The sequence below is a fragment of the Hoplias malabaricus genome, chromosome 5, assembly GCF_029633855.1.
Source record: "Hoplias malabaricus isolate fHopMal1 chromosome 5, fHopMal1.hap1, whole genome shotgun sequence".
NCBI classification, from domain to species: Eukaryota; Metazoa; Chordata; class Actinopteri; order Characiformes; family Erythrinidae; genus Hoplias; species Hoplias malabaricus.
The window spans coordinates 28,939,848-28,966,043 of record NC_089804.1 but is presented as its reverse complement, the minus strand read 5'-3'; the positions used below and the strand labels follow the sequence as shown (position 1 = coordinate 28,966,043).

Genomic DNA, 26,196 nt, shown 5'->3' with positions numbered 1-26,196 from the left:
CATCTACTTTAAAGCCTTTTGGATGGACAACCCCTCTGTAAATACTGTTAATCTGAGAATTGTTCAATGAGCAAGTGCACATCATTTTTTGCCCATAAAGTGTACAATAGTAATATAGCATAAGCAGGTCATACGCCATAGATAACGGGAAAAATAGACACAGAAAAACAAACAGTATTAATGACATGGCAAAGACAGAAACTGAATTTTTTACATGTACAGATTGTTTTTTGCTGGAATGTTCCATGCCCTTTAGCTGCTAGCATCGCATTATTTATACTTTATTATCTTGTGGCTCTTTCAGATACAGCAGCTTGCTTTCATTTTTTTAAATATGTGAAATAAAAGCGGTGAATATGTCGGTAAATTAAAATCACAGTTGGTTTTGATTGCATTTGTTAGCAGTTCCTACCAGTTTCACACTAGAAATAATTAAAGTTTTGAACTGTATGATTTCATAGTTCCTCATGAAAGTTGGCTCAGAATAAATGCATCTGGGTTTGTTTAACTTTATGGAATGCTGCATATTTGCAAAATATTTTCTTATTTTATCGTATCAAATAAAAATGAAAGCTGAGCTTGTGCACTGGGTATATTCTGAAGTTATATGTAACTCAATATTGATGTGTAATGTTGTTGTTTTAGCATTGGGCATAATAAAAATATAGTTTTCAGAGGGAAACATATTGCACTGACCTTCATCACCACTTCTATAGGGAGCAACGTAATGGCAATAAGCCGTGGAGGTTAGACCAAGGCCTTTTTTAATGAAACACTGGATGGATGGGTAGTACATGCTTGAGTGGTTTACTGAATAGTTGAACTCTGCTGCATGCTGCCGCTGCAATAAACCCCCAAATCCCCCTACTCCCCAGTACTCAATACAGAGTTTCCCATGGGTGGGCCTGTAGAGCACAACACTGCTTTTGTGGTCATAATAGCAAATGTGTTCTTCATGGTGACCTGTCTGCTCAGTGAACCCATTCTAAACCCATCTAAATAAAGCTACGTAATGCCACTGTAATGGTTTGTCATGCTCCAAGGCATTGCTCTTTCTTCTTCAGACAGGCTGGTGAGAGAGCTATTGTGTATGTTGCTGAAATTTGGGACAAGGCATGATGGAATTCCTCTCAAAAGTCTGGGGAAATCTAGCATTCTTTGGTTAATTTACATTTCGCTGTCTCGCTGTCACATACTAAATAAATAGAGTTTCTTATTTTAAATAATAATAACTATTTCAAAAATGTCATTCAATCTGTAGCCTGTATATGTAAACTCAACCTGTTTTTCACATATGTGGGCACCCCACCTGTGCTTGTGCAACTGTTTGCAGACATTTCTGTCTGATGTCAATTGTATTAGTAGGGCACCACACACCTGGGTGGTGCAGGAAGCCTTTACCCGCTGGAATGATTGGACTGCATGCATACATAAACATTATGGGTGTATCCCATTTCTTACACCTTATCCCTTTCTTAAACCTTGTTTTCAAGCATTATCTTTCCCCTTGGAACTGAGTTTAAAAGGCGTAGTGGTTTAAATCTTCCCCTGTGGAATGGCACAAACCTTCAAGAGCCTGTCATCAGATATGTTACCTGAACACAAATACACTGAGCAGCTCTGAGCGGTGCTCTGCTGCCTGTCTGCAGCGATATCAGAGAAACCCTGCTCGATTTTAACATAGTTAAATTTAGGGCATCAAGCCTTCTAAAGCATTCCACCATCATATAATATCACCCACTCCTAACTCTCTGTGAAATGAAGCTGAATTCAGCTGCTTATTTGGTGTATTGTTGTTCTAGACTCCTATTTCCACCTTAAATGATGCAGTAGCCACAGATGCTAGAATGTAATTGCTTCACCATTTAACATAGGACTGGAAATGCAGAGACATCTGCAAACTACTAGAGATGTTTTATGCTTGTTATAAACTAAAAGGACATATTACATTTAAACTATATTAAACAGATGTAATACAAATATCATCATACTTTTAAAGGAGAAAATACTGACATTTGTGGTTTTGTTTTTGCCAACATCTTGGCAGTGATTCACAAGGCATTCATAGCCCTTCATTTGAAAATCTCATTTTGAAGTGGTATATAGCCCTACCCCTAAGTTGAATGAAGATGTGGGAATTTTAGCTTTGGATCGCAAACATTACTCAGTTTCATCCCAAACATATTGCTATGGTTCTCCATCACTTCAGAGAACACATCTGCACTGCTCTAACGCTGGGGTGACTATAAACCTCTGGCTGGGCTTAGCAATGTGAGCACTATGTAGAAGCATCAGCTTAAGAGGAATAGAGGGATACTGGATCAGACACAGCAGGGCTGCTAGTTTTTAAAGAGAATAGTACACCAACCAAAAATATCCAGCCATGACTAGAAAGAACGACCAGCACACATTGTGCGGCAACAGAGGAGATACTGAGCTACAGTCTCCATCTTAAAAACTCAAGTATCACTGCTGTATCTGATCCACCCATACCAGTGAAACACACACTAACATTCCTCCACAGTACAGGTCTAAGAATGATCCCAGTGTCTGCCAAATAGCCATTTTTTTGTGGTTGATATATTTTCCCATACAATATTCATTTTCATTTGAATTGTCAAAGCAATTAGTGCAAGGTAATTATTGTAATAAAATGTAATTATTGAGAAAGGCCTAGCCTACATTTATATCACAATATATTTCTTATTTTAGGTCAATACTATATATTTCAGATATTGATATAAACAATACAAAAAAACACTGAAAAACTGCCAAACAAACACGAAAAACATGACCTCACAGTCAAACCTGTAGACTGCAAATTCTCCAGTGATAAATCAACACTATTAGTGTTAACTTAACACTCAGAGTGTTAAATTATTAGACTAACAGTGTTAATTTAACACTGGAGAATTTGCTGTGTACCTCTTGGCTTTGTCAATATTAATATTTGTAAATTTAGTTTATAATGTGAGTGCCTTGAACTGACAGCAGCGCCCTGTAATGACTGTCAGTCAGTGGCAGATGCTGTAAAACAGGTTTATTGAAACATTATTAAAATATTGAAAATTATATCATTGTTATTGAAACATTTTATATTGCAATATATATTGATATTGAGTTATTGTCCAGCCCTAGCCTAGCCAAATAGTGTAAATGTAAATAAATGCAGAAATGCATCCTCACATTTTCACTATTAATAATACTCCCACAAGTACTGATGTTATTGTTATTGTTTTCATATTAACAAACCAGTATGGTCTCGAATATGTTAAACTCACACATGGGTTCTTTTCTTTCAGAGACTGATAGCTTGCATAAATAGCATACATTTTCAAAGTAGGCACTTTGATAAAAAAGAATACTCATTTGTATTAAACATGTGGTGAAAAGCTGAGTTTGAAGGCATGTGTTTGCTTCCGGCAGGAATGCTGCAGCTGCTGTGCTTTGGGCCTTCGTCTGAGGCAAGAGGGAAAAGGCTGCAGTTTTCATCAGCACCTGATCTATCCCTGTGGGCACACCTTCCTCGCCTGCTGTGAGGATGAGGAGGACGAGGCAGGGCTTAGCCCAACACTGCTCAGGAGGAAAGAAAAACCCAGACCTACTGCACTGCCCAAGAGAGGTGTGAGAAGAATCAAATAGTCTCACTCTCTCTCTGTCTCTGTCTCTCTCTCTCACACACACACACACACCCACAAACACATACAGTGTAATTGGCTACATTCACACTACAGGCCTCATTCGTCAATTATGTGTTTTTTGCTCAGATTGGACTTGGTTTCTTAACGGTTTCATTCATAAATATAAGTGACCCGTATCTGTCTTTAATGTGAACGAATCTGTCTCTGAAACGGTACACATGCGCACACCGATATGCACATCACCTCTGTCACCAAAAAAACATTTATGAGACTACTCATTGTTTTAAAACTACAAAACACACATGTTAGTAGCTCATGCTATTTTGCTTTTATTGCTCTGCCTAGAGATTAGCTGAATCCTAAACATCTCCCTAAACCCTTTTTAGTGCACATTTAAAGTCATATAATAAAGATTTCTGCACTCATGTGGTGTGTTGTATATTGAAATAATAATTGGCTATATGCTTAAATCTTCCAGTCCAACTAGTATCCTGTCTGTGTGTAGTAGTTGTTTTTCCACACTGCCACTGATGGCTGAGGTTAAAGCTCTAGGCACATGCGTAGAGGCAAAAAGACACATGAAATCTGACTTGATTTGACTAAATCGGACTTGACTTGTCTACGCAGCCCTGAAAAGATCAGATTTGAGTTACATTGGGGCAGAAAATCAGATTTTAGTCAGTTTAACCTGGTATTGTGAACCCCAAATTTCGATTTTCACCAAATTGCCTATATCCAAAGGCTGCAGGGAATTTTTACATTTTAAAATAACAGTGTAAATTTGTATACATTATACATTGATTATGACAACAAAAAATGTCACCGGGTACAGTTCATCACAGTAATTCATCACAATATCATATATATCAATACAGTATGTTACACAATAACTTACTACAAAATAGTACAAAATAATATTGTGTGCCACAGTAGAATATAATACAATACAATGCTACAGTTTCGTTTAAATACATGGCCTAATAGAGGTGTTAAGACACACAAACCGGCATGTGCACACACCGACACTCACACACACACACACACACATTTCCTGCATGTGCTGCCTGGGCAACATTTTCTGACCTTTAATAATTACGTGCTGTGAATTTGCTATCTCAGGTATTTTGAGGCATAGAAGTTCAGAAATATATATTTTAATTACTTTGAGGGATCCTGCCAGCCCAAGGTTTAGCATAAAGATGCCATATATCTGTAAATTTTATTCAGAAAATAGATACATTATTCAGCTTGTGCTTGTGCCTTAGTGTGCTATTTACATATCAGAGACCTTTATTTTCCTTTAGTTTGTTCTCAGTAGAGCAGGTTTATAACAGTATTTATAACACTATTTCAAATTAGTAATGGATGCTGCATCGCTTTTACATGTTTACGTGACGGAAAGCTGACTTTGACGGACAGCAGAAAGACAGGCGGTCAGAGCCGATTGGTCAGATGTCACATTACTTCAATGCCGTGTGCAAAGATGGCAGCAGGCTGAGCCGAATCAGTGGCAGATGGCACGGCAGACTGCTGTATTTCACCTGCTCCACAATGTTTTTCCCCATGCCCCTCTGCCCACAGTCAGTGGATTGCAATGACATTCTACAGGATTTGCATTAATGCATTGTTCTGCTGTTTAACCTGATGAATATCTCCACTATCGCTTTTTTGAAATGGGCTGTTGCATTCTGGTCAGTTTTCATACATTAGTTGTCAAAAGATTTTTTACCATTACTTTCAGTTAAATTAGAGCAAATCGCTTAAAAATAAGCTTTGTCCTTGTTTTAATATGTGCACACAAGCTGTATTGTTCATTACCTTTTAAATGTAGTAATTGGAGTAGCATTTTAGCTTAACCTTGTTTAACTAGTAAACAGACAAAATTAGACAACTCAAAAAGTATTCAGAACCTACCAAGTTCTAAGCAAAAAAAGCTTGATGATCTTGATGAATATTTTCGATCAAAATGTCAATTTATGAATATGGTCTCAACAAAATTGCATCACTGTTAGGAGCTTTGTAAATAGTATATATAATAAAAATATGTATTTTTTTGTCAGCACTTTCAAAAAATGTGTGCGCTTGCCCCCCTCCCTCCCAGGTTAGTTTCATTTTTTGCAATTGTCCTAGTCCTAGCTAACAGATTATATACTATTTTGCCAAAAGTTTTTACTCCTCTGCCTTCACACACATATGAACTTAAGTGACACCACATTTTTAATCCCTAGGGTTTTGGCTCAACCATTGCAGCTATAACAGCTTCAACTCTTCTTTGAAGGCTTTCCAAAAGGTTTAGGAGAGTGTACATGGGAACTTTTGACCTTTATTTCAGAAGCGCATTTGTGCGGTCAGACACTGATATTGGACAGGACTCCAGTGTAGGCCATTCAAGCTCTTCCACACCAAATCCTCTCATCTAATTCTTTATGGACCTTGCTTTGTGCACTGGTGCACATTCATGTTGGAACAGGAAGGGGCCATCTCCAAATTGTTCCCACAAACTTGAAATATGTCCAAAATCTCTTGCTATGCTGAAGCATTAAGAGTTCCTTTCACTGGAAGGGGCTGAACCAACCCCTGAAAAATAACCCCACACCATAATCCCCCCTCAACCAAACTTTAAACTTGGCACAATCCAGTCAGACAGGTACCATTCTCCTGGCAACCACCAGACAAAGAAACATGATTCATCACTCCAGAGAACACGTCTCCAGTAAGTCCAGTGGCAGGGTTCTTTACACCACTGAATCTCATGCTTTGCATTGCGCTTGGTGATGTAAGGCTTGGATGCAGCTGCTCAGCCGTGGAAACCCATTTCATGAAGCTCTCTATGCACTGTTCTTGAGCTAATCTGAAGGCCACGTGAAATGTGGTGGTCTGTAGCAACTGACTCTGCAGAAAATTGGCGACATCTATGCGCTTCAGCATTCGCTAACCCGGCTGTCATTTTACAGGGCCTACCACTTTGTGGCTGAGTTTCTGTGGTTCCCAAAAGCTTCAACTTTGTTATAATAACACTGACAATTTATTGTGGAATATTTAGTAGTAGGAAGTAGTAGGAAATTTCACTACTGGACTTGTTGCACAGGTGGTATCATCCTATCACTGTACCATGCTGGAATTCACAGAGATCCTGAGAACAGACCATTCTTTCACAAATGTTTGTAGAAGCAGTTTGCATGCCTAGGTGCTTGGGTACCTGTGGCCATGGAAGTTATTGGAATACCGGAATTCAATGATGTGAACGGATATAGTGTTATATAAAATGGGAAGAAAAAAAAATGTACTAGATGTTTGCAAAAGTTTGACAGGTGGTTAAAACTGAGTATCTGTGATATAAGCTTGAGAATTAGATTTATTTATTTACTTTTTGTGAATTTTGGATTTTGTTTGGCCTGCCATTGGCTGTCCAAGGTTTGCTACCTGTCTTTCAGCATTCCACATCCAATTACTGACTGTCACTGTTCCACCTGACTGACGGTCCATCTGTATGGCCACCAGCATAATGTGCCCCCAACACTTGAAATGAGTTATGTCCTGTGCCATGGTAAAAAGAAATTTTCATGGTGTCAGGTCATAAGTTCTTATGGCAGTGAGCAAATTTGGCTTACGTATTTAACATGGCATTAATGGTGGCATTCTCCAGTGAATCAACTGTATACAGAGATACATTTTTAAGATCGCACTCATTCTCACATGATTTTATATAAAAGTGGGCATGAATTCCAGAAAGGCATATTTATCACTTTAGCTTAATAAAGGTTTAGAATAGCATTAGGATAGATGAAAAATTTATTTTAGTTATCGTGATGATAATGACATTGGTAATATATATATATATATATATATATATATATATATTCATTCATTCATTCATTCAGGGTCACGTTGGGTCCGGAGCCTACCCGGAAACACTGGGGGCAAGGCGGGAACACACCCTGGAGGGGGCGCCAGTCCTTCACAGGGCAACATACACTCACACACTCACACCTACAGACACTTTTGAGTCGCCAATCCACCTACCAACATGTGTTTTTGGACCCTGGGAGGAAAACGGAGCACCCGGAGGAAACCCATGTGGACACAGGGAGAACACACCAAACTCCTCACAGACAGTCACCCGGAGGTCCCTGGAGTTGTGTGACTGCGACACTACCTGCTGTGCCACCGTGCCACCTTTTTCTATATATTTTTTTAATTAATTAAAATATTTTTTTAAATAATACTGTTTTGCTGGGAAGCAAAATTGGAATGCATGTAAGGTTTCAGACACTGCACAAGAAGGGTTGTGAAAACATATATGTCAAAGTCATATATGAAAATAATGTCCTGTGCTAATTGGTAGTGCGTTAAGTTTCATTATTGTTAGTTTCAATATTCTTGCAACTCCCATGTGAAACTAAAGAAAACTTTTAAGAGAGTTTAACTGATCAAAATTCACGGACCATGTTTGTGTAAATTTATTTTCTTGCCCCTAGCAAAATGTGTTCAATCTAGTTTCATTGCCTCACTTTATGGCATAGTCATCCTGATGATGTCCTGTTAAAAATACAGAGGCAAACAGTAACACTATTTCTCAGTGTCTATCTGCATTAGCATTTGTAGTTTTCCTGAAAGGGTTAAGGTCTAGAAAATGCACTGAGAGGTAATTATTTCCAGGAGGGATGCTTTCTCATCTCCCCTGCCTCCTCGCAGCAAGCAAAAAGTGATTAATTATAGCGGAAATGTTTAATCCCTCTCACCACGATGCATTTACATTCAGGTAATGATGGCTGTGAGGAATATTTACTTTAAACCTCTACGCCATGCAACTCGAGCCCCGGACTTGTTTATTATGCTTAGCCAGGCGCTAATTGCTAACTGCAGTGAGCAAATGGGGAGCAGAGTAGAGCCGTGCCAAATTGACATGCGGCTTCAGATGGGTGTTCATTAGTGCCGGCCATGTTTCCATTAGGGTCGCGTTAGTGCAGAGCAGCTCTGATTGGCAGGCAGGCCGTACAGAGGGGCGTGGCCTGTGCAGCTGGCAGAAACAGGGCTGCAGATGTTGAGTGGCGGCTCTGTCGTAATGTGTGTTTGGCACATGTTACAGCCGTCATTAGCAGAGCCTGCTTCTGTCTGATTGGTGGTAGTACGTCCTTGAGAAAATAGTGAAGGTGTTTATTAGTGAGACTCTTTTGAAGCTAATCTGACAGGTGAGATGTCAGCGAATACATAAACAGGTCTATCCAACCATCAAGGCTTGAAAATCAACACACTACGGCAAGGGAAAATGCAAGAATATGTTTATGTACTGTTTGAGTTTGAGTGTTGGTTTTCTGAATTTTAAATGATTAGCTTTTGTTATCAGTTGTATTTTTTATTTTTATTTTTTTATCTGAATATAGGTTTATTTATTTATTAATGATCTCGCAATGTTCGAACACACTAATATATTCTTTGCCGGCTTAAAAATAACACTAGTAGTATTTTTGCATACCTATTTTTACAGCTTAAAAAATTGTGATGCTTAACTGACCTGTAATAGCTTCTGTCTCTGCTATTCTGGGCTCAGCACTGTATAAGATGCACTATGTAAATTTTGGAGGTGGGTAGGAAACCACACTCTCCCTCCCTTTTCCCGTAGGCCTCAGGATTGTGCCGTAAAAGTGACTTCAAATCTTCAGCTGTAAGGGGAGTGCAGAAGCACAAATGCCAAATCTTGCCTAGTGTTGCTTTAAAGGATGCATGTATGATTGTGGGGAAACATAGTTTGTTTACTTTCTGAAGCTCAGCGTCTTTTAAGTTGAAACAGTATGTTTGAGAAGAAAAATGACTGTTGTCGAAATTTAACTTTTCTGTAAGTTTTTATTCACTGAATTACCACAGAAACTGATTTGTAACTGGAATTGTTAAGTTTTGTTGCACTTTTGGTAATTTAACTTTATTTAATCTGAAAAACCAGAGAGCAGGAACAGAGCAATTTTCTGTGCCATGAGCAAAGAGAGAGAGAGAGAGAGGGAGCCAAGCATACCAAGTATACACAGACCTAGCAGACCAAGAGAGCTTGTTTATTTACTTTTCTAGTGACACCGGGACTTCATAAACACATTAGACATGTTTCAATCACACAAAAAGACTGGAGAACTAGCAAATGGTGAGGAAACATCCTCTGAATTCCATAAAAAGTGTTTTTTCATTACAATCGTGAACTTTGTCTTGAACTGTCTTTAATGTCAAAGAAATCACAGGAGCACAGAGAAAGCTACAATTCCACATGCTTTATTTAACCTGATCATGTGGAATTTTATTTTAATCAGTAAAAAGGGACAAAGATGATTCAGAATGAATACTTATGTCATTTTTTAGCATCTATCTATATGTATCTTAATCTGTAACACTGTCTCTCTCTCTTTCTCTCTCTCTCTCTCTTTCTCTCTCTCTCTCTCTCAATCTCTCTCTCTCTCTCTCTCACCAGTGGCTGCCAGCCAGTTCCAAAAGCAGCCTTTCTCTATTCAGGACTCTGAGCATGTGTCTAATTCTGTGGAGAAGCTGGAGGATGTGGATGAATGTCAGAAATATGAGGGTCAACTCTGTGATCACACCTGCATCAACACCCCCGGCTCATACAGATGTGTCTGCCTCCCTGGGTATATGCTGCTACAGGACTTACACACATGCACAGCTGGTATGTGAGGGTAGTTGGTATGAATCTAATGAAAATCTTGTTCAGATCTAGACTTCTTTACTATAAAACAAAGCAAAGCCATTAACAGAAGCCAAAATATTCACAAACTCTGTCTTTACTCTGTGTGTACTGAATCAGAATCTGGTGCCTTAAACTCATACGTCTCTGTTGATAAACTTTTGGAAATGTCTTTAGGGGCCTTAGGACGTAGGGCAGAAACTGGTACAGGTCCATAACCCTGATAGAATGTTTTGCAATGATGTAGGCAACAATTTAATTTGTGGATCAATCACAGAAAGTTGGAGGTCTGAAAATCAACAAAGCTCTGGACATAGCTGCGGGAAGGTATTCTGAGTAGGGAGTGCTGAGTTCGGGGGTGTGATGTGGACACTGACAAGATGGGCGCTCTACAACTTGTCATGCTTTACACTGTCACAGCGAATATTCAAATCACCGCTGTTTAAAGAAATGCATGTATCTCCGAAATAGTAACTTTATAGGACAAGGAGAAAACCATCTTAACTTTCGATGGATGTCTATGTAAAAAAGATTTTATCCCAAGTCATTTTAGAGTACTTCTAATTTCATCATGAAATTTTCACAAAATGTGAAGGAGAAATGTCAACTAAAAGTCAACAAAAATGAAGGTACACATTTTTCTTTGGAGGGCAACAAAATATAAGAATTACATTCTTGAGTGTGCTCTTGGACATCCACCTTCCAGTAGCTAGTACATCACATGAAGAATCAAGATAATTAGCTTAGAAGAACATGTTATTTTGGCTGCATCCCGTGTCCACTCACACCACAAAACTAATTGGAGTATTAGGTCACTGAAAACAGAAGTTTTTAAAACGTTGTCTTCGTTCTTGTGTGGAAAGAAGAATATGGATTATTTTGATGTTACACAGCGTCTGCCTCTGGCTGAAGTGCAAAAAATCTGAAACTGAAAAACAAGGGTCTGAATATGAAAAAAAAGATCTGAATCTGAAAACAAAATCTGTAACTGAAAAATATAGGAATTAAAATAGCAAAATATAGAAGAATGTGAGAAATGAAAATAAATTCATTCATTCATTCATTATCTGTAACCGCTTATCCAATTCAGGGTCGCAGTGGGTCCAGAGCCTACCTGGAATCAATGGGCGCAAGGCGGGAATACACCCTGGAGGGGGCACCAGTCCTTCACAGGGCAACACAGACATTCACTCACACCTACGGACAATTTTGAGTCGCCAATCTACCTACCAACGTGTGTTTTTGGACTGTGGGAGGAAACTGGAGCACCCGGAGGAAACCCACGCGGACACGGGGAGAACACACCAACTCCTCACAGATAGTCACCCGGAGCGGGAATCGAACCCACAACCTCCAGGTCCCTGGAGCTGTGTGACTGTGACACTACCTGCTGCGCCACCGTGCCGCCCATGAAAATAAATAATGTAATCAAAATTATTCCTCCGTGTGCTCCGGTTTCCTCCCACGGTCTATAAACACTTGTTGGTAGGTGGATTCGTGACTCAAAAGTGTCTGTAAGTGTGAGTGTATGTCGCCCTGTGAAGGACTGGTGCCCCCTCCAGGGTGTATTTCTGCCTTGCACCCAGTGATTCCGAGTAGGCTCCCGACCCACCGTGACCCTGAACTGAATAAGTGGTTACAGACAATGAATGAATGAACGAATGCTGTATTTTTATTTTACAAAGTATTCTCAATCTCTAGACTTGAACTTATCAATTATTTCATTTTTTTTTTTCAAATGAATAAATCATTTTTCCCTAAATTAGCTTCATAGAGATACAGTTTTTTTTTCCAGTTATTCTCTGCCTCCTGCAGTTATGGCTATTGTTATCAGAACTTTCCAAACCAGTCACTCAGGGATTGTGAAGAGGATTTTTAAGACCAAGTATGAAATATTTTGTGAATGACTAAAATAACATCTGATGATAAATGTTCCTGCTGCTGCTGTTCTTCTGCTAAACATGTTGCTCTTCTGTGTGCCAGAACCAGTGCTCAGCTACTGTTTTAAAGTACAGCCACCTTCCCCAGTAATTACTCAGGGACAGTCCTCAATACTGTGAGCGTTTCATGTGACTGGAGTAAATGTGTTGGCCAATATGAGCCTGGGAATTTGAGCTTTGCAGCTGGTGTGTTGGTCTCAGTTACAATCCCCCTATCCGGCAGGTCTGTCTAGCATTATAGATGAAGTTGCATGGGCAGAAATCACACTCATAGTTATAATATGTGGTCAGGAGATTGTAGACACATGCTTATTTAATACTTCTTCCGAAATGAAGGTTATTAATAGGAAGTTTTTTTTCTTTGCTGCAGTAACATCCTCTACTTTATTTCCCTGAAATGGTACTGTTGTATTAGGTGTACAGATAAGTATTAGATCAATTTTGTACACTGTATAATTGTAATTCAAGCATTTTCTCACTCTTTTTAATTCTAAAGCCTAGAGATTAAGTATTACACATTGATTTAACATTGAAATCACCATTTTTAAATAGTCTAAACCAAAACTTCACTCATACTATTGGAAACAATATTATATCCAAGAACAGGACAAAGTGATGCACGTGTTTTTGCAGCTCTTTTTCCTGATGGTACTCATAACGAATATCATGACGAATAAATTATTCTCGCTTGCTCTTTTCAAACTACTTCAGTTTTAGGTTATGCAACAGTTACCATAAAATGACAAAAGAGCCAGAGAGTGTTTGAATTTTGAATTGCAATTGTACATTACACAAAAAGGCTTTAAAACTTGTAAAAATTTTTCACCTAATACATTTTTACACTGTCTCTACTGCATGTAGTGTGTGTGTGTGTGCTATAGGTGGATTAAATGCAGAGGCACATGTATGTTTAACGTTTAATTATTATACAGACACACCACTAACCGTTAGACACTTTACTTTATAAACTCACACTAGCATCTCGATTTGCTTCAGAATGTCTTTCTTGATTGAAGTGTACCACCAGCTTAAATCAAGCCATGACTAGTTGACAGAGGCCTAGCTCTACAGGTCAGTCGGAGGTCACACTCAGTTCCCATTGCATCACTTTCCGGACACTGTATCAATGACACTTCCTTTGAGTTAGAATGAGGTCTCCTTCATTCATACACATGCCAAGAGGAGGGCCACCTTAGCGCCCAATTCAGGCAGCACAGCTGCCATTTGTATTCATGGTCCAAGTGCCATGGCTAGTGGAAGCATTATCCACCGTAACTGTCTTAGATTGGGAGAGAAGAATATGCTGCCTTTTCCAGTTTTCTTTTCCTTCTGGCTGGATCAGTCTCACCCATGTGCATATTTAGCCTTCTGTAATTTTCGGAGTGCCTCAGGGATCTGTTTTTCGTGTATGTGCCGCCCCATTGTTAAAATGGCTTGCGATGTGCATCTTCAAACAATAATGGACTCTGGGCACCACATGAACTTCATGCTGGGAATGTTTTGCATTCATTTTACTTCCCAGGCCTTGAATGAGCTTTTGTGTTGATTTTTAGATGCGATGCGATTGTGTCAGTGTTACATAATGGCCAATATAATCACACTGCGTCTAAACACATGGATTAGCTTTTGCGCTCCTTTGCTTGTAGATTAAACTGTTGACCTCTCCCTCATTATGAAACTCATACAAACAGCTGAACACGTATATGATAAGGAGGCTTTTGGCTGATAAAGAAGGCTTCTGGCTGATAAAAAATTCAGCCTATATTGTTCTGCCTCTGACTCCAGTTTGTCTTTATTTATGCCGTTCCCCCAGCAATACGAATGAAAATGAATCTAGTCCCATGCATGATGGAATAGTAATAAGGCATCTATGTTGTGTTTGTCTCCTTGGTGACGTGTTGGCATACTGCTGAGGATTGTCCCATGCTGGCCTGAATAAAATCCACAATTAATGTTCTCACGCTTGTAATGAGCTTATTATGTGCACCAGGCATTTTTCCAAGCCCTAGCAATGGCAGGAATTCCAGCGACAGATAAATGTTTTTTGTGGATGTCAGAACAGTTGTTTTTCAATAACTCAGCATAGGATTGACATGAATTGCTGCCAGGCTGCACAGCTCATGAGTTTATGTCTTCGCCAGATTGATGAGTCATTCCCCAATTGAAAGGAAACAGCACAGCTCTGTTAAGAGATTTCGCTCATTCATATTTGTTTCTTCTCTCAGAGAATCCTGAAGAAGACAACAGAGTGAAGGAGGAGGACAGGCCATTCACTTCTCCCTCACCACCTCAAGATACAACTTCACATATCACCCCCTTGCACAATCCATGTGAAGGTATGGCTTATAAACTTTACTTTCCATCAAAAGTTTGGGAGCATGATGACCATTTTTCTTTGTTTTCCTCTGTAATTTTGTTCACTCTTTTATTTTTATTTTACTGTAAATATAGGTTTCTCTGTATGTTTCTATATTAGAATCTTACTGAACAAATCCCTACTCTTTCTCACTGGTCTGATCATATGAATTCTGTCCAGATGATTGTCATTATTCTGCAAGTAGTCTTCCTTCTTTGGAAAGTAACATCACACATTTTGTCTCATAGCTAGATGTTATGGATGAGACACTCTCAATATTTTGATTGGTTTGGGTCATAGAACATATCATTCATAGAACATATCAGTTTTCTAGGAGACAACAGAAGAAGAATTTGAAAAAGAAAACTGAAAAACAAAAAACTTAAAATGGCAAATATTAATGGCAGGTTCATTTATAATTAATTATATTTACATAGGAACAAAATAAAAATGGAAAGAAATTATGTGACCACATGGGATGCAAAAATCCAGATTTAGAGAAAATTCAGCCCACTAGGAAATTACTCATCCTGTGGAAATTTTATTTCATATCCAAGAATTTTATCACTAAAAGGATTAATTTTATTATACAGAAATTCACTTGATTACATAAGCCCATCTGAGTCAGTCTGAAGCTAATTTGTCATAACATAAGGACTCATTCGAACATTCATTAATTCATTCATTCATTGTCTGTAACCACTTATCCCTGGAGGGGGCACCAGTCCTTCACAGGGCGACACATACTCACATATTCACTCACTATCTGTCTATGGACACTTTTGAGTCGTCAGTCCAACTACGAACGTGTGTTTTTGGACTGAAGCAGGAAACCCACACGGACAAGGGGAGAACACACCAAACTTCTCTTAGACTTGAACCCCTCCAGGTCCCTGTAGCTGTGTGACTGGGATACTACCTGCTGCGCCACCGTGCCATCCAACATAAGGACTAAAAAGCTTTATTTATGAGAAAGAAATTCCAGACATAAATATATGTTTAAGAACTTTTGAAGGTAAAGTGAATGATCACTTAGAAAATGTTCATTTTAGCACCACCTTGATGGAATTACCGTTAAAGGGTAGTCTATGGATAAACACAGGGCTGAACGGTATGGCCAAAATGTATATCACGATATATTTTTAAATTTTGGTCCATACAATATAATTCCGATATCGATATGAACAGTGCAATATCCACTGAAAAATTCCCAAGAACAATCAAGAAACATCAAACATAAACCTATTGGCTTTTTCAATATTAATATTTTTAAACTAACCTTTAAACTGAGTGCGTGGAACTGACAACAATACCCAGTGATGAACCTCAGTCAGTGACAGATGTTGTAAATAATCTACATATAAATATTGAAATGTGCTTAAAAATCGTATAATTGTCATTGAATCATTTTATATTGCGATATATATTGATATTGAATTATTGTCCAGCTCTAGATAAACAGTTTATGTTGGCCATGCTTCTCTAGCTATTCCTCTCTGGCTAGATATGTATGTACTAATGTATGTATACCACTGTCATGTAAGTGGTGAGATGATTGGGAGGTGGCTACAATGTGTAATTTTACCCCTATATAGAGACTGCTCTTATAAGTGTGCAAAAGTCAGAGACCATGTCTAATGTATTAATTTTTTATGTTGCTCCAGAGCCCAGCCTTTTGCATTATTCAATACATTAGGGATTTATTTATTGTTTTTATATTTATGTATTTATCATGCAAAGTGCAACCAATTTCTAAGGCTGAAATTTGGAGGTGGGAAAAAGCTTGGTACTGAGAAATTGTTATTTTATTGAAAAATCAATAACTTTTATATAACGACAATGTTGATTAAAATTTGTTGAAATAAAAAAATGATGTCCCAAACTTTTGCACAGTACAGCAGGTGGAGCTGACTGGACATTAAGTGAAAGTAAACGATCCAGACGATGATTGTATGTTGTGTGTATTAGGATGATATGGTTACATGGTGGTTTTCCTCTTCCAAAACCAAAATTAATTCCTGAGGTCTCCTAAACTTCCCATAGGTAATGATGGGTATACGCAATGCTTTTATTAGCCTGCATCTCTGTGGTGTTGCAACACTGACCACAGGCCATTTGTAACCTCAGCATTCCTCACTAACCCCCATCATTCAGAGCTTTATTGACTGTGAACTTGAAGAACCAGAACCATGTGTAAGTATCTACTTGTACTATGCCTACCTCAAATAAGGCCATCCCCAGTTTCTTAATGCCCAGCAGATTAAGGGTATTAATATGTAGTTTTTACACTCTTCAGTTAATCTTTTATTCGGGGTAAGGCTTTAGACTCTATGTTGGAACATTTCTAAGATATAGGGACACTTGTGTGAGGGTTTGATGGCACCCAGCCATGAAAAACACAATTTCATGTCAGTCCAGCGCTTGCCTAAGATTTTAGATTGGAGTTCGATCTCTCCAGAGAATGCAGGTTCAATGCTGTACAGCCAAATGCTGGAGGGCTTTAGACCCCTCTTGCTGATACTTGGCTTTGAGCAGGGCCTTCGACCTGTGCACAGTTAAGCATTTGTGTGCTTCTAAAATCTGGTATTTCTGCTCCTGCGCTCCCCCTACAGTTGCAGAGTGTAATTAATTTGTACAACACTGTCCTGAAATCAAGGAGGAGGGAGGCGGTGCTGTTTCCTACCCTCCTGCAACAGGTATATAGTGAAGTTTCTGCAGTGCTGAGCCCAATGTAGCAACAACTGAGGTTCTGTTCTCCCGGTTGCAGGTCTGTGAAGAATCACAATGATTTAGAAGCTGTAATTTTTGCAATAAAAATAAGTACTACTTAGTGTTGATTTAAACAGCTGAGTTCACTATATTTTGCTGTTCTGTAATTACAGTATTGCTTGGAAAAATGTTGTGTATACAGTACAATACAGTTAATGTGTATAAACAAAACAAATGCAGGTATCATCTGAATTGCAGCTATAATTCTGTATTTATGAATTTCTGTAACAGTACTGAAAATAACACCATTATGGAGAAACCACCCTCAAATAATTCTTGTTCATTTATAGTGGAAATCTTACATAGACTTGTTGACTTTATTAAATTTGTTTACCATTTGTTGCAGCCCTAGTATGTACTCTGTGTGTATATGTTTGTGTGTGTGTGTGTGTGTATGTCTGGATTGCTGCACTCAGGCAAATAACTCATGTTTATTAGGCTCTGTAAGGAACCAAACACATTCCCTTGATTTAATTACATACAGCAGAGTGGACAAGGGCAAAAGGCAAATCAGCGTATGCTCTTCCACCCTCGGCTCACAAGGCATCCAGCAGACGTATAATTTCCTTCAACCAAGCCCAGGTGCAATAAGCTTTAATATACATGTGGTTAAAAGAGCAGCAGAGTAATAGTCGCTGTTCAAAGGCTGGAGCATTTAATAGGAGAGTGTGTCATGTCTGAGGCTAAGCAGAGTCTCTGGTGGCTGCTCTCTCTATTTCTATCTCTGTCCCCTTCTTTTACCACCCCCCCCCCCCCCACCCCACCCCACTCTCTTTCTCTATCTGCACCGGATGCATCTGGCCAACCCATCATCTCCGGAGACCCTCCTCAGCTCTTCTATGCTAAGCTATGTCTGGAACTGAGGACTGCCTAAAGCCTCCTCTGCCAATATTAATGACGAGCTTTTTGTATAGTCAAATCCTGCCTTTGGGTCCGGTTCTTGAAGCAGCACTTTTGCCAAAAAAGCACATCATTTTCCCCTTACCCCAAATGTTTTCCATTTTTGCAGTCGTGTGCAACAGTTTTAACATCCCTTGTCAAATTACACATTTTATGGTTGATGTTCCAGGTGAAAAAAACTGAACACATCCTCTACAATGAACACATACATTTATATGGCAATTTTTGTAGTAAAGTTAATGCACATTATTGTTTACTGCACGTTTATTTCCTGAGTTTAACATACGGAAAAATCAACGACAAATGGCATTTAGCAGATGCTCTTATCCAGAGCAACTTACAAAAGTGCTTAGTCATCCTGCACAGAAAACGTCCTATAAAGTACAAATAGGATTTGAGTGGAAATACCACTGAAGTAAGATAATGCTAGATTCAGGATTTAGTGCTGATGCCTAATAAGGAGAAATACAAAGCAATCATATAATTAAAGCAATTCAAGGTATTTCAAGAATTTTCCAAGATATTTCAATAAGTTCTGGATTAGAGATGCACAAACTGAATACAGTTAAGTCTCTGGAATTAAATAATATAAAAAGGATGTTCTTTGATGATAGCATCTAAAGCCAGTAAACTTATTAACACTTAAATCAGTTTATAGCAGTGAATGACAGCTATGAAAAATTATATTAAAGGAACACTAAAAAGAGTTTTACCTAAAAATTACAGCTTCAAAATCATTGTGATGTGTCACTGACCTGTAACAGGGAGAATACAGCCTTTGTGTTTGCTGTTCTGGGTTCAGCACTGCAGAAACTGCAGTACATTTTGGAGGATGGTAGGAAACCACCCCTATTATTCCACCCTCCTAGTGGATTTCAGGACAAATCCAAAATTCTTAATGGGTATCAAAAATGATATACATTAATTAAACTTGAGGATAAAATGTCTATTGTTATGGTCTCTGTTGTTTCATTATACTCTTATTTATTCTAGTTCTCGCAATAGCTTTTAATTGAAATTTACTTATTGAGTTGTCACACACTCTGTGTGTGTTTTGTGTGTGTGTGTGTGTGTGTGTGTGTGTGTGTGTGTGTGTGTGTGTGTGTGTGTGTAGGTAACAGCCTGTGCTCTCACCAGTGTACTGTGGTTAGAGGAAAGGCCCAGTGCTCCTGTTTCCCAGGATTCTCTCTGAAGATTGATGGACATAACTGTGAAGGTAAACACTTGCTACGGCTGATGTTTTTGGTTAACATCTGGTGTCAGATATTTTTTTTCTTCTAACGTTTTATACATTATATGGGGAAAAATATTAAATCTGAAAGCTCAAACATACACACACATAGTTTGCCCCATTCTCCCTGTTCTTCAATGGTGAGGACCCCCACAGGACCACCACAGAGCAGATATGATTTGTGTGGTTGATCATTCTCAGCGCTGACGTGACACTGACATGGTGTGTGTTGACCTGGTATGATTGAATCAGAGACAGCAGTGCTGCTGGAGTTTTTTAAACGCTGTGTCCATTTACTGTCCACTCTAGTAGACACTCCTACCTTGTTTGTCCACCTTGTAGATGTAAAGTCAGAGACAGTAGCTCATCTATTGCTGCTCTGTTTGTGTTGGTCGACCTCTAGTCCTTCATCAGTGGACACTGGACATTGCCCACAGGACACAACTTGGCCACTGTTGACTAGATATTGTTGATTGGTGGACTATTCTCAGTCCAGCAGTGACACTGAGGGGTTTTCAGAAGCACTGCTGTGTATCATACCAGGACAACACATAAGAACACACCACCTCCATCACTGCAACTCTAGGAATTTTCCACCAGCCAAGTAATATCTGCTCTATTGTTGTTCATTTTGGGCCCTGACTATTGAACAAGAGGGTGTATACACACACTCAAACATAGCCTCAGTGAAACATAACTTAAAATACCCCAAACATTGATAAATATGTTCTATTAGTCCAGGGATTAATCGTATCTCTCAGGCTGTATTCTAGCTGGAGGCAGTCACTCATGGAGAAACATATTTTTCACCTCTTACCTGAAAAATCCCACTGGCTTCATCCGCACTGATCCAGAGCCAATTAGCTGCATTTCCAACCTGAATCCAGGAATAAAACACTGACATAAACTCCTCCCTGAATTACAATTTCATGCGTGATCCAACACTTTTCCAATTTTTCAACTTATTTTTTGAATACAGGACACTGTCCTTGCTCAGTTGCCTCATTAGTTAAAAGGTAACACTTTACCATAAGGGTACATTCATTAATGGTACTTAAGAGAGTATTGTGTACTAACACAAAATATACCATTACTAAACCTTTAACTAATGTCACAATTAATCATTTAGCAATGACAGAAACAAGAACTAATACTATTTTTCGATTTTAAGAGATCCTAAAAGAATGCTAGTTAATGCTATTTCTTGTTTCTTACTATTACTTAATTATTCATTTTGACATTTTTATATCATTTTTTCATTACCATTTAATAAGGTTTAATTCTGTCTTAAGTTTTATGAATTACTTATTGTATAATATTACCATAAAAAGTTAATCTTCTCTCTCGCTCTGTGTGTATGTGGACACATATAATGAACTGTTCATTTATTTAATTCTATAATTATGTATTTATTTATGTAAGAATGTCATCACATTTAAATAATCACAATGCAAATCAAGTGTAAGTATAAATGTATGTATAAATGTGTAAGTAATTGCAGACATAATTAATTGCAATATTTGAAATACAATTACATGTCATTATTATAGTAATATGACAGATTTAGACTTCAGACCTTGTCTAAAGTTGTGTTCCAATTGCACACTTTATACTAATTCTAACTAGTGTTTGAGTATGTAGTAAGTACGGTAGCTACAAATGTCACAGTTGAGTGTACTAAAACATCCACAAAGCATACTTAGACATTATAGTCCCACAATTTGATGGGAAGTGGAAAGGGAGGAGCTACTTACAGCTGAAAAATATTTACTTTGTCCCAAATAATGTCCTACTCCCTACATATTACATAAAAACTAATACTACTACATTCAGAGAATGCACAAAATGTTAGACAGAGGCCATGAAGCTTATGTATTTTTTGTTATCTCACAATAAATGCATCACTTTAGTGCAGACACTATTTTATGACATACACTGTACACTACCCAGTGTGGAGAGAGAAGTTTCAGCCTTTGAAAAAAAATGGCAGGCTTGCAGCTGCAGCTTGGTATAACGTGCGGTATAACTAGTCTGCCAAACTCATACTTTTAATGTTAGCACATAGTATATACTGTGTAATATTAGTCTGCAGTACACAATTGAGATGGAATTGGGAAGTCTTATAGTGACCCTTCTTTTGATGGATTTGAAAATGGATGTTGCTGTATAGTTTTTAGCTGCTGATAGCTCAAAATCTGACTTTACCATCTGTAATTAGCTGACTTACATTTAGCTCTTTGTTCAAGGCCCATGCTGTGCCCTAATGACAGTTTAATAGTAAGTGTTTATTACAATGGAACCTTAGTTTCATTCAGAAAAAAAGAGAACTGTGCAACATGAGTAATTTACAATAACTCCAGCTACTCAATTGGATAAATCAGCTTCATTCACTGCAGGCTGTTTGATTGAGTGCAACATAGCTTCAGTGTAAATTGAGAATGTGTAAGAAAAGCTTTAGAGAGACTCTGGTGAATGCTACATCCCTAAAAGTCTTTTGGGGCACATGTAATATTTGATTTTAACATTCTTGAGAATACCTAAAACTTTAAAGGGTCTACAATGGTAGGAAAACACAGTTATCTCTGGGTTGTTTAAGTTCAGAAGCTCCGCATATTTTAAGGTGGAATGATGTAGTGTCTTTGTCACACATCTCTTCTGACTGTCTGTGAGGAGTTTGGTGTGTTCTCCCTGTGTCCGTGTGGGTTTCCTCCGGTTTCCCCCCATGGTCCAAAAACACCTTGGTAGGTGGATTGGCAACTCACAAGTGTCCATAGGTGTGAATGTGTGAGTTGTGTGCCACCCTGTGAAGGATTGGCGCCCCCTCCAGGGTGTGTTTCCTGCCTTGCACCCAGTGATTCCAGGTAGACTCAAGACCCACGGCAACCCTGAACTGTATAAGCGCTTACAGACAATGAATGAATTAATTAATTATTAATTATTTTTATTTATACTCATATTAGAAATGAGGTAGGTAGTAGACCCTGAATTAAACATTTTTAGTTCCACATATGGGGATGGCTATATTTAAAATAGTAATAGAATCTCTATTATATCCAGGCTCTACATGTCAGTATAATGGCTGTCTCAAAATATGCAGAAGAATATTTGTAGAAAATGAATGATTGAATACAATGTAGTATACAGGATAATACCATGCCATTCCACATTGCAGAGTGGATTCCTGATTTGAACAGACTCACTTTGCTTTATTAATAAGTCTCTGGGCATCATTCCTAACTCCTACCCCTTTAGCATGACATTTCTCTGGAAACTGACAGTCCAAAATCCAAGGATATAATGGAAATATTAGCTGGCTTCAGCACTTTCTTGTTCTGAAGAGTAAGACTCATAATGATCCCTTATTTGAGAGAATCTCAAGTAGTGAAGGGGTGGGTGGAGAAGTAGGCGGTGACTAATTGCATATCCATATATATCTGATATAAGGCAAAGGTACAGAGTTATATCTAAGCCACTATTGGGAGATTTTTGGGGTAGGAAATGTACTGTAAGTTACAACAAAAACATATTCATTGATAATACAAAAAAGAGTCCCCTCATTTTTCACCAGGAATGTATCTGGATAGGTTCTGCTGAAAAAGCAGTGTTCAAGTATATTAGATGAGGTGCTTTCTCTCTTTTGATTCTGTCTCTGTTTCTGAAGTGTTCCCATATGTTAGAGTGTGGGTGGGCCGAGAGCTTGATTTGTTCTGGACCAAAACAAACAGCACGTTTAGATGAAGTCTGCATGAAAAGCCAAGTACTTTAGCCATACCCTAGACTGCTTTTTCAGCAATGTACTGATATAACATTTCATTCAGCCCATGGCAGATATTTGTAGAAAAATAGATGCATTAGATGTACACTGCACGATCTCCACTGCAAGGTCTACTGTAATTCCCCCATATCAAGCATCTGTTTCTTATTTAAAAAACATATTCACATGGTACAAATTATATGTAATAGACCCATAAAAGAAGAGATACATGCAGTCCAACTAAAAGGAAACAGTTGTACACTGACTAAACCCTACTTGTTCTGTCCTTAGTTTAATTATATCCCAACATGATCTCACCCTCTAACTTACAAAAGAACATTACAAGGAAGTTGAGCTACAAGCTTTAATTAAAAGACTCATATCATGGCAAATCAAAGTTTCCTTACTTTGATGAAGAGACTTTGATACAGTATGTACACGTTATTAAAGCTACTAAATGCATCATTTAGTTTTAGTTGACATTTGAAACTACCAAAAAGGTGGGTTTGAATTCATTGCTTTTGTGATATCACACACACAAAAATTGTTGTATACTGTACATTCTTAAAAATAAATGTGTTAGAAAAGGTTATTTGAGTGATACCATAGAAGAACCACTTTTGGTTCCATAAAGAACCATTTTTGTTTAAGAAATGCATGTGTAGAACATTTTAAAGCTTTAAAATTCCATCACTCGGTTTTCAGGTTCTTTACCCATTTAAACATATTAGCAAAAATGTTTCTTTATGGAGCCAAAAGTGCTTCTTCTATTGCATGTCTCAAAGAACCTTTTGTAGCACCTTTATTATTAAGTGTGCACACTTATTATTAAGCTTACATAAGCCTGAATTCATGCTATAAAAAATGACTGGGCCTGGACTGCTTTGTAAAAAAGCATACTTTATTTAAACATACTTCTTGTAGCTCAATGTACCTTAACAACCATTTTCTTAAACAACAACATAGATAGAATGCTTGTCCTCCAATCAGCTTCTGGTTTTGACTGATACTCCATGTGTGTAGGTGTTCCTTTTGACGGTGTCATCCCTCATGGACTCATTAGTGGTTGGATTCTTGAATAATTGGTTGTTTTTAATGTGTGTATTTCTTTGTATATGTATGTGCATGTTCCCTCATCCAACTATGTATGCCATAGATGTGGATGAGTGCAAGAAGGCCACACACACTTGCTCCCCAGAGGAGGTGTGTATGAACACGGAGGGTTCATACCAGTGTATGTCTCTGAATGAAAGGTGCAACGTGGGCTTTATACTCAACCATAATAGAGAGTGTGTGGGTAAGAAGGTTTTAGCGTCCTTCACTTCACTGTGTCTCTATAAAGGAGCTTTCTGCTTTGCCAATCTGCGCCTGCACAAACACACACACACACACACACACACTTTTTTATGTGTGGTCTGGTTTGTGTCGCATATATACTATATATACCATTATACAATACTGTGTAAAAGAGACATCCTTTCATTCATTTAATATCCAGATAAAACAGCCACTATGTACAAAGTCATTTTTCAGAAAAGATTTAATATGAATAAATCCAATCACAAAAGGAAATGTAAATTTAGCGTCTGTAACTGAAAAAAGAAACAAGTTTATTAAAATATATATTTGAGAAATTGGACTCCTAAAAACAGGGCAAGGTTTGGACTTCAAACAAAACTGTCCTCTGAATAACACTACTTAAAAATGTAATCTTTGGAGAACATCAAACTGCACTGAACTGATATAAAAAAACACTACTCTTTCAGTCCTTCCACTGTGAAAAGATGACGTGAATGGTCTGCAAGGACGTGTAGCTGTCACAAAGCCATTACTGACAAAGGAAATAAATGAATAAGCGAACTAAATGTGGTACATTTTGTACTTTTGTACTTAATAGTGGAGTATCCCTGTGATTTTAGCCCTATTGGAATAGGCCATTTCTGTTCATTTCTGAACTCCCATATCAGAAAATGTTGACTTTTACCTACTGTAAAATTTTACTTAAACTAAAATTACACCAGATTATATTATTCCAGTGTGAATTGATTTTTGGATGAATATTTCGTTACATCCCATGGTAAAGGAGTTTTTCCTGGGTTATCTGAAAAATGGAGGCCCTGGAGAAGGCTTGTGTACGGCACTAATCAGGGCTAACTAACAACACATGGCTAACTTCAGGCGTTAAACAGCACACCAAACTAAAGCCAAAAGATGACCTAAAGTATCAGAGGAGTGAAATGTTTGGTAGCTAATGATACGTTTCTACTCATCAAGTTACTACCATTTAATGGTTTATAATAGCTGTTATAATCATTGTGTGAAGGGTTATGAGTGAGTGAAGTTTTTCCCCACTTCTTGCTCATTGTCAGTTATGAAGAATTAGAAGATAATGTCATTGAGGGCTGGAATCATTTTTTGTTGAAAGGCTGATCTCCGAACAGTAGTGACAGTTTAAAAAACCCAGTAAATCTAGAAGTCACTCCCATCTCTGCTATTTACACCAAGATTTCTTATCCAGTGCAAATATTGTGGAAAAAAGATATGATCCTAGCGCCGGTTTAAAACTAAAGTCATTGGAATTGGTAAAGAAAAAGTCAATGAAATTTGTAAAGAAAAGAATGAAGACAGTTAAAGTTGGTGTGAACACATTATATACTGCAGAAAATGTGATATAAATAAATAGTTGTATGTTATGGGTCTGCATATTTACTTTGCTGTAAAATATGCTTTTTTACATTTTTTTTTCATGCTTTGCATTGTTCTGAACTTGATATTATTATCTGATTATTAAGTAATAAGAAATGGCTGTTTTAAATGGAATTATGGAATAATGAATGAAGTGTTTTCTTTGAATTGTGCACAGACCTGTATGTGTGTACTTACATGTACCAATTATGCAACAGTCAGTATGAACAGTAATAAT

The 26,196-nt window shown here is 38.0% G+C and overlaps 1 protein-coding gene across 1 annotated transcript in view; it reads left to right on the top strand.

Annotated features, from left to right (window-relative positions):
• The first annotated feature begins 356 nt into the window (after nucleotides 1-356).
• The window catches only part of LOC136697291 (fibulin-2-like), a 53,979-nt gene continuing 28,139 nt past the window's right edge, over nucleotides 357-26,196 (top strand). Inside the window, exons 1-5 of the mRNA XM_066672324.1 lie at nucleotides 357-362; nucleotides 3,427-3,622; nucleotides 10,096-10,305; nucleotides 14,489-14,599; nucleotides 19,403-19,504. Coding sequence (XP_066528421.1) covers nucleotides 357-362; nucleotides 3,427-3,622; nucleotides 10,096-10,305; nucleotides 14,489-14,599; nucleotides 19,403-19,504 — 625 coding nt within the window. The remainder of the gene's footprint in view (nucleotides 363-3,426; nucleotides 3,623-10,095; nucleotides 10,306-14,488; nucleotides 14,600-19,402; nucleotides 19,505-26,196) is intronic.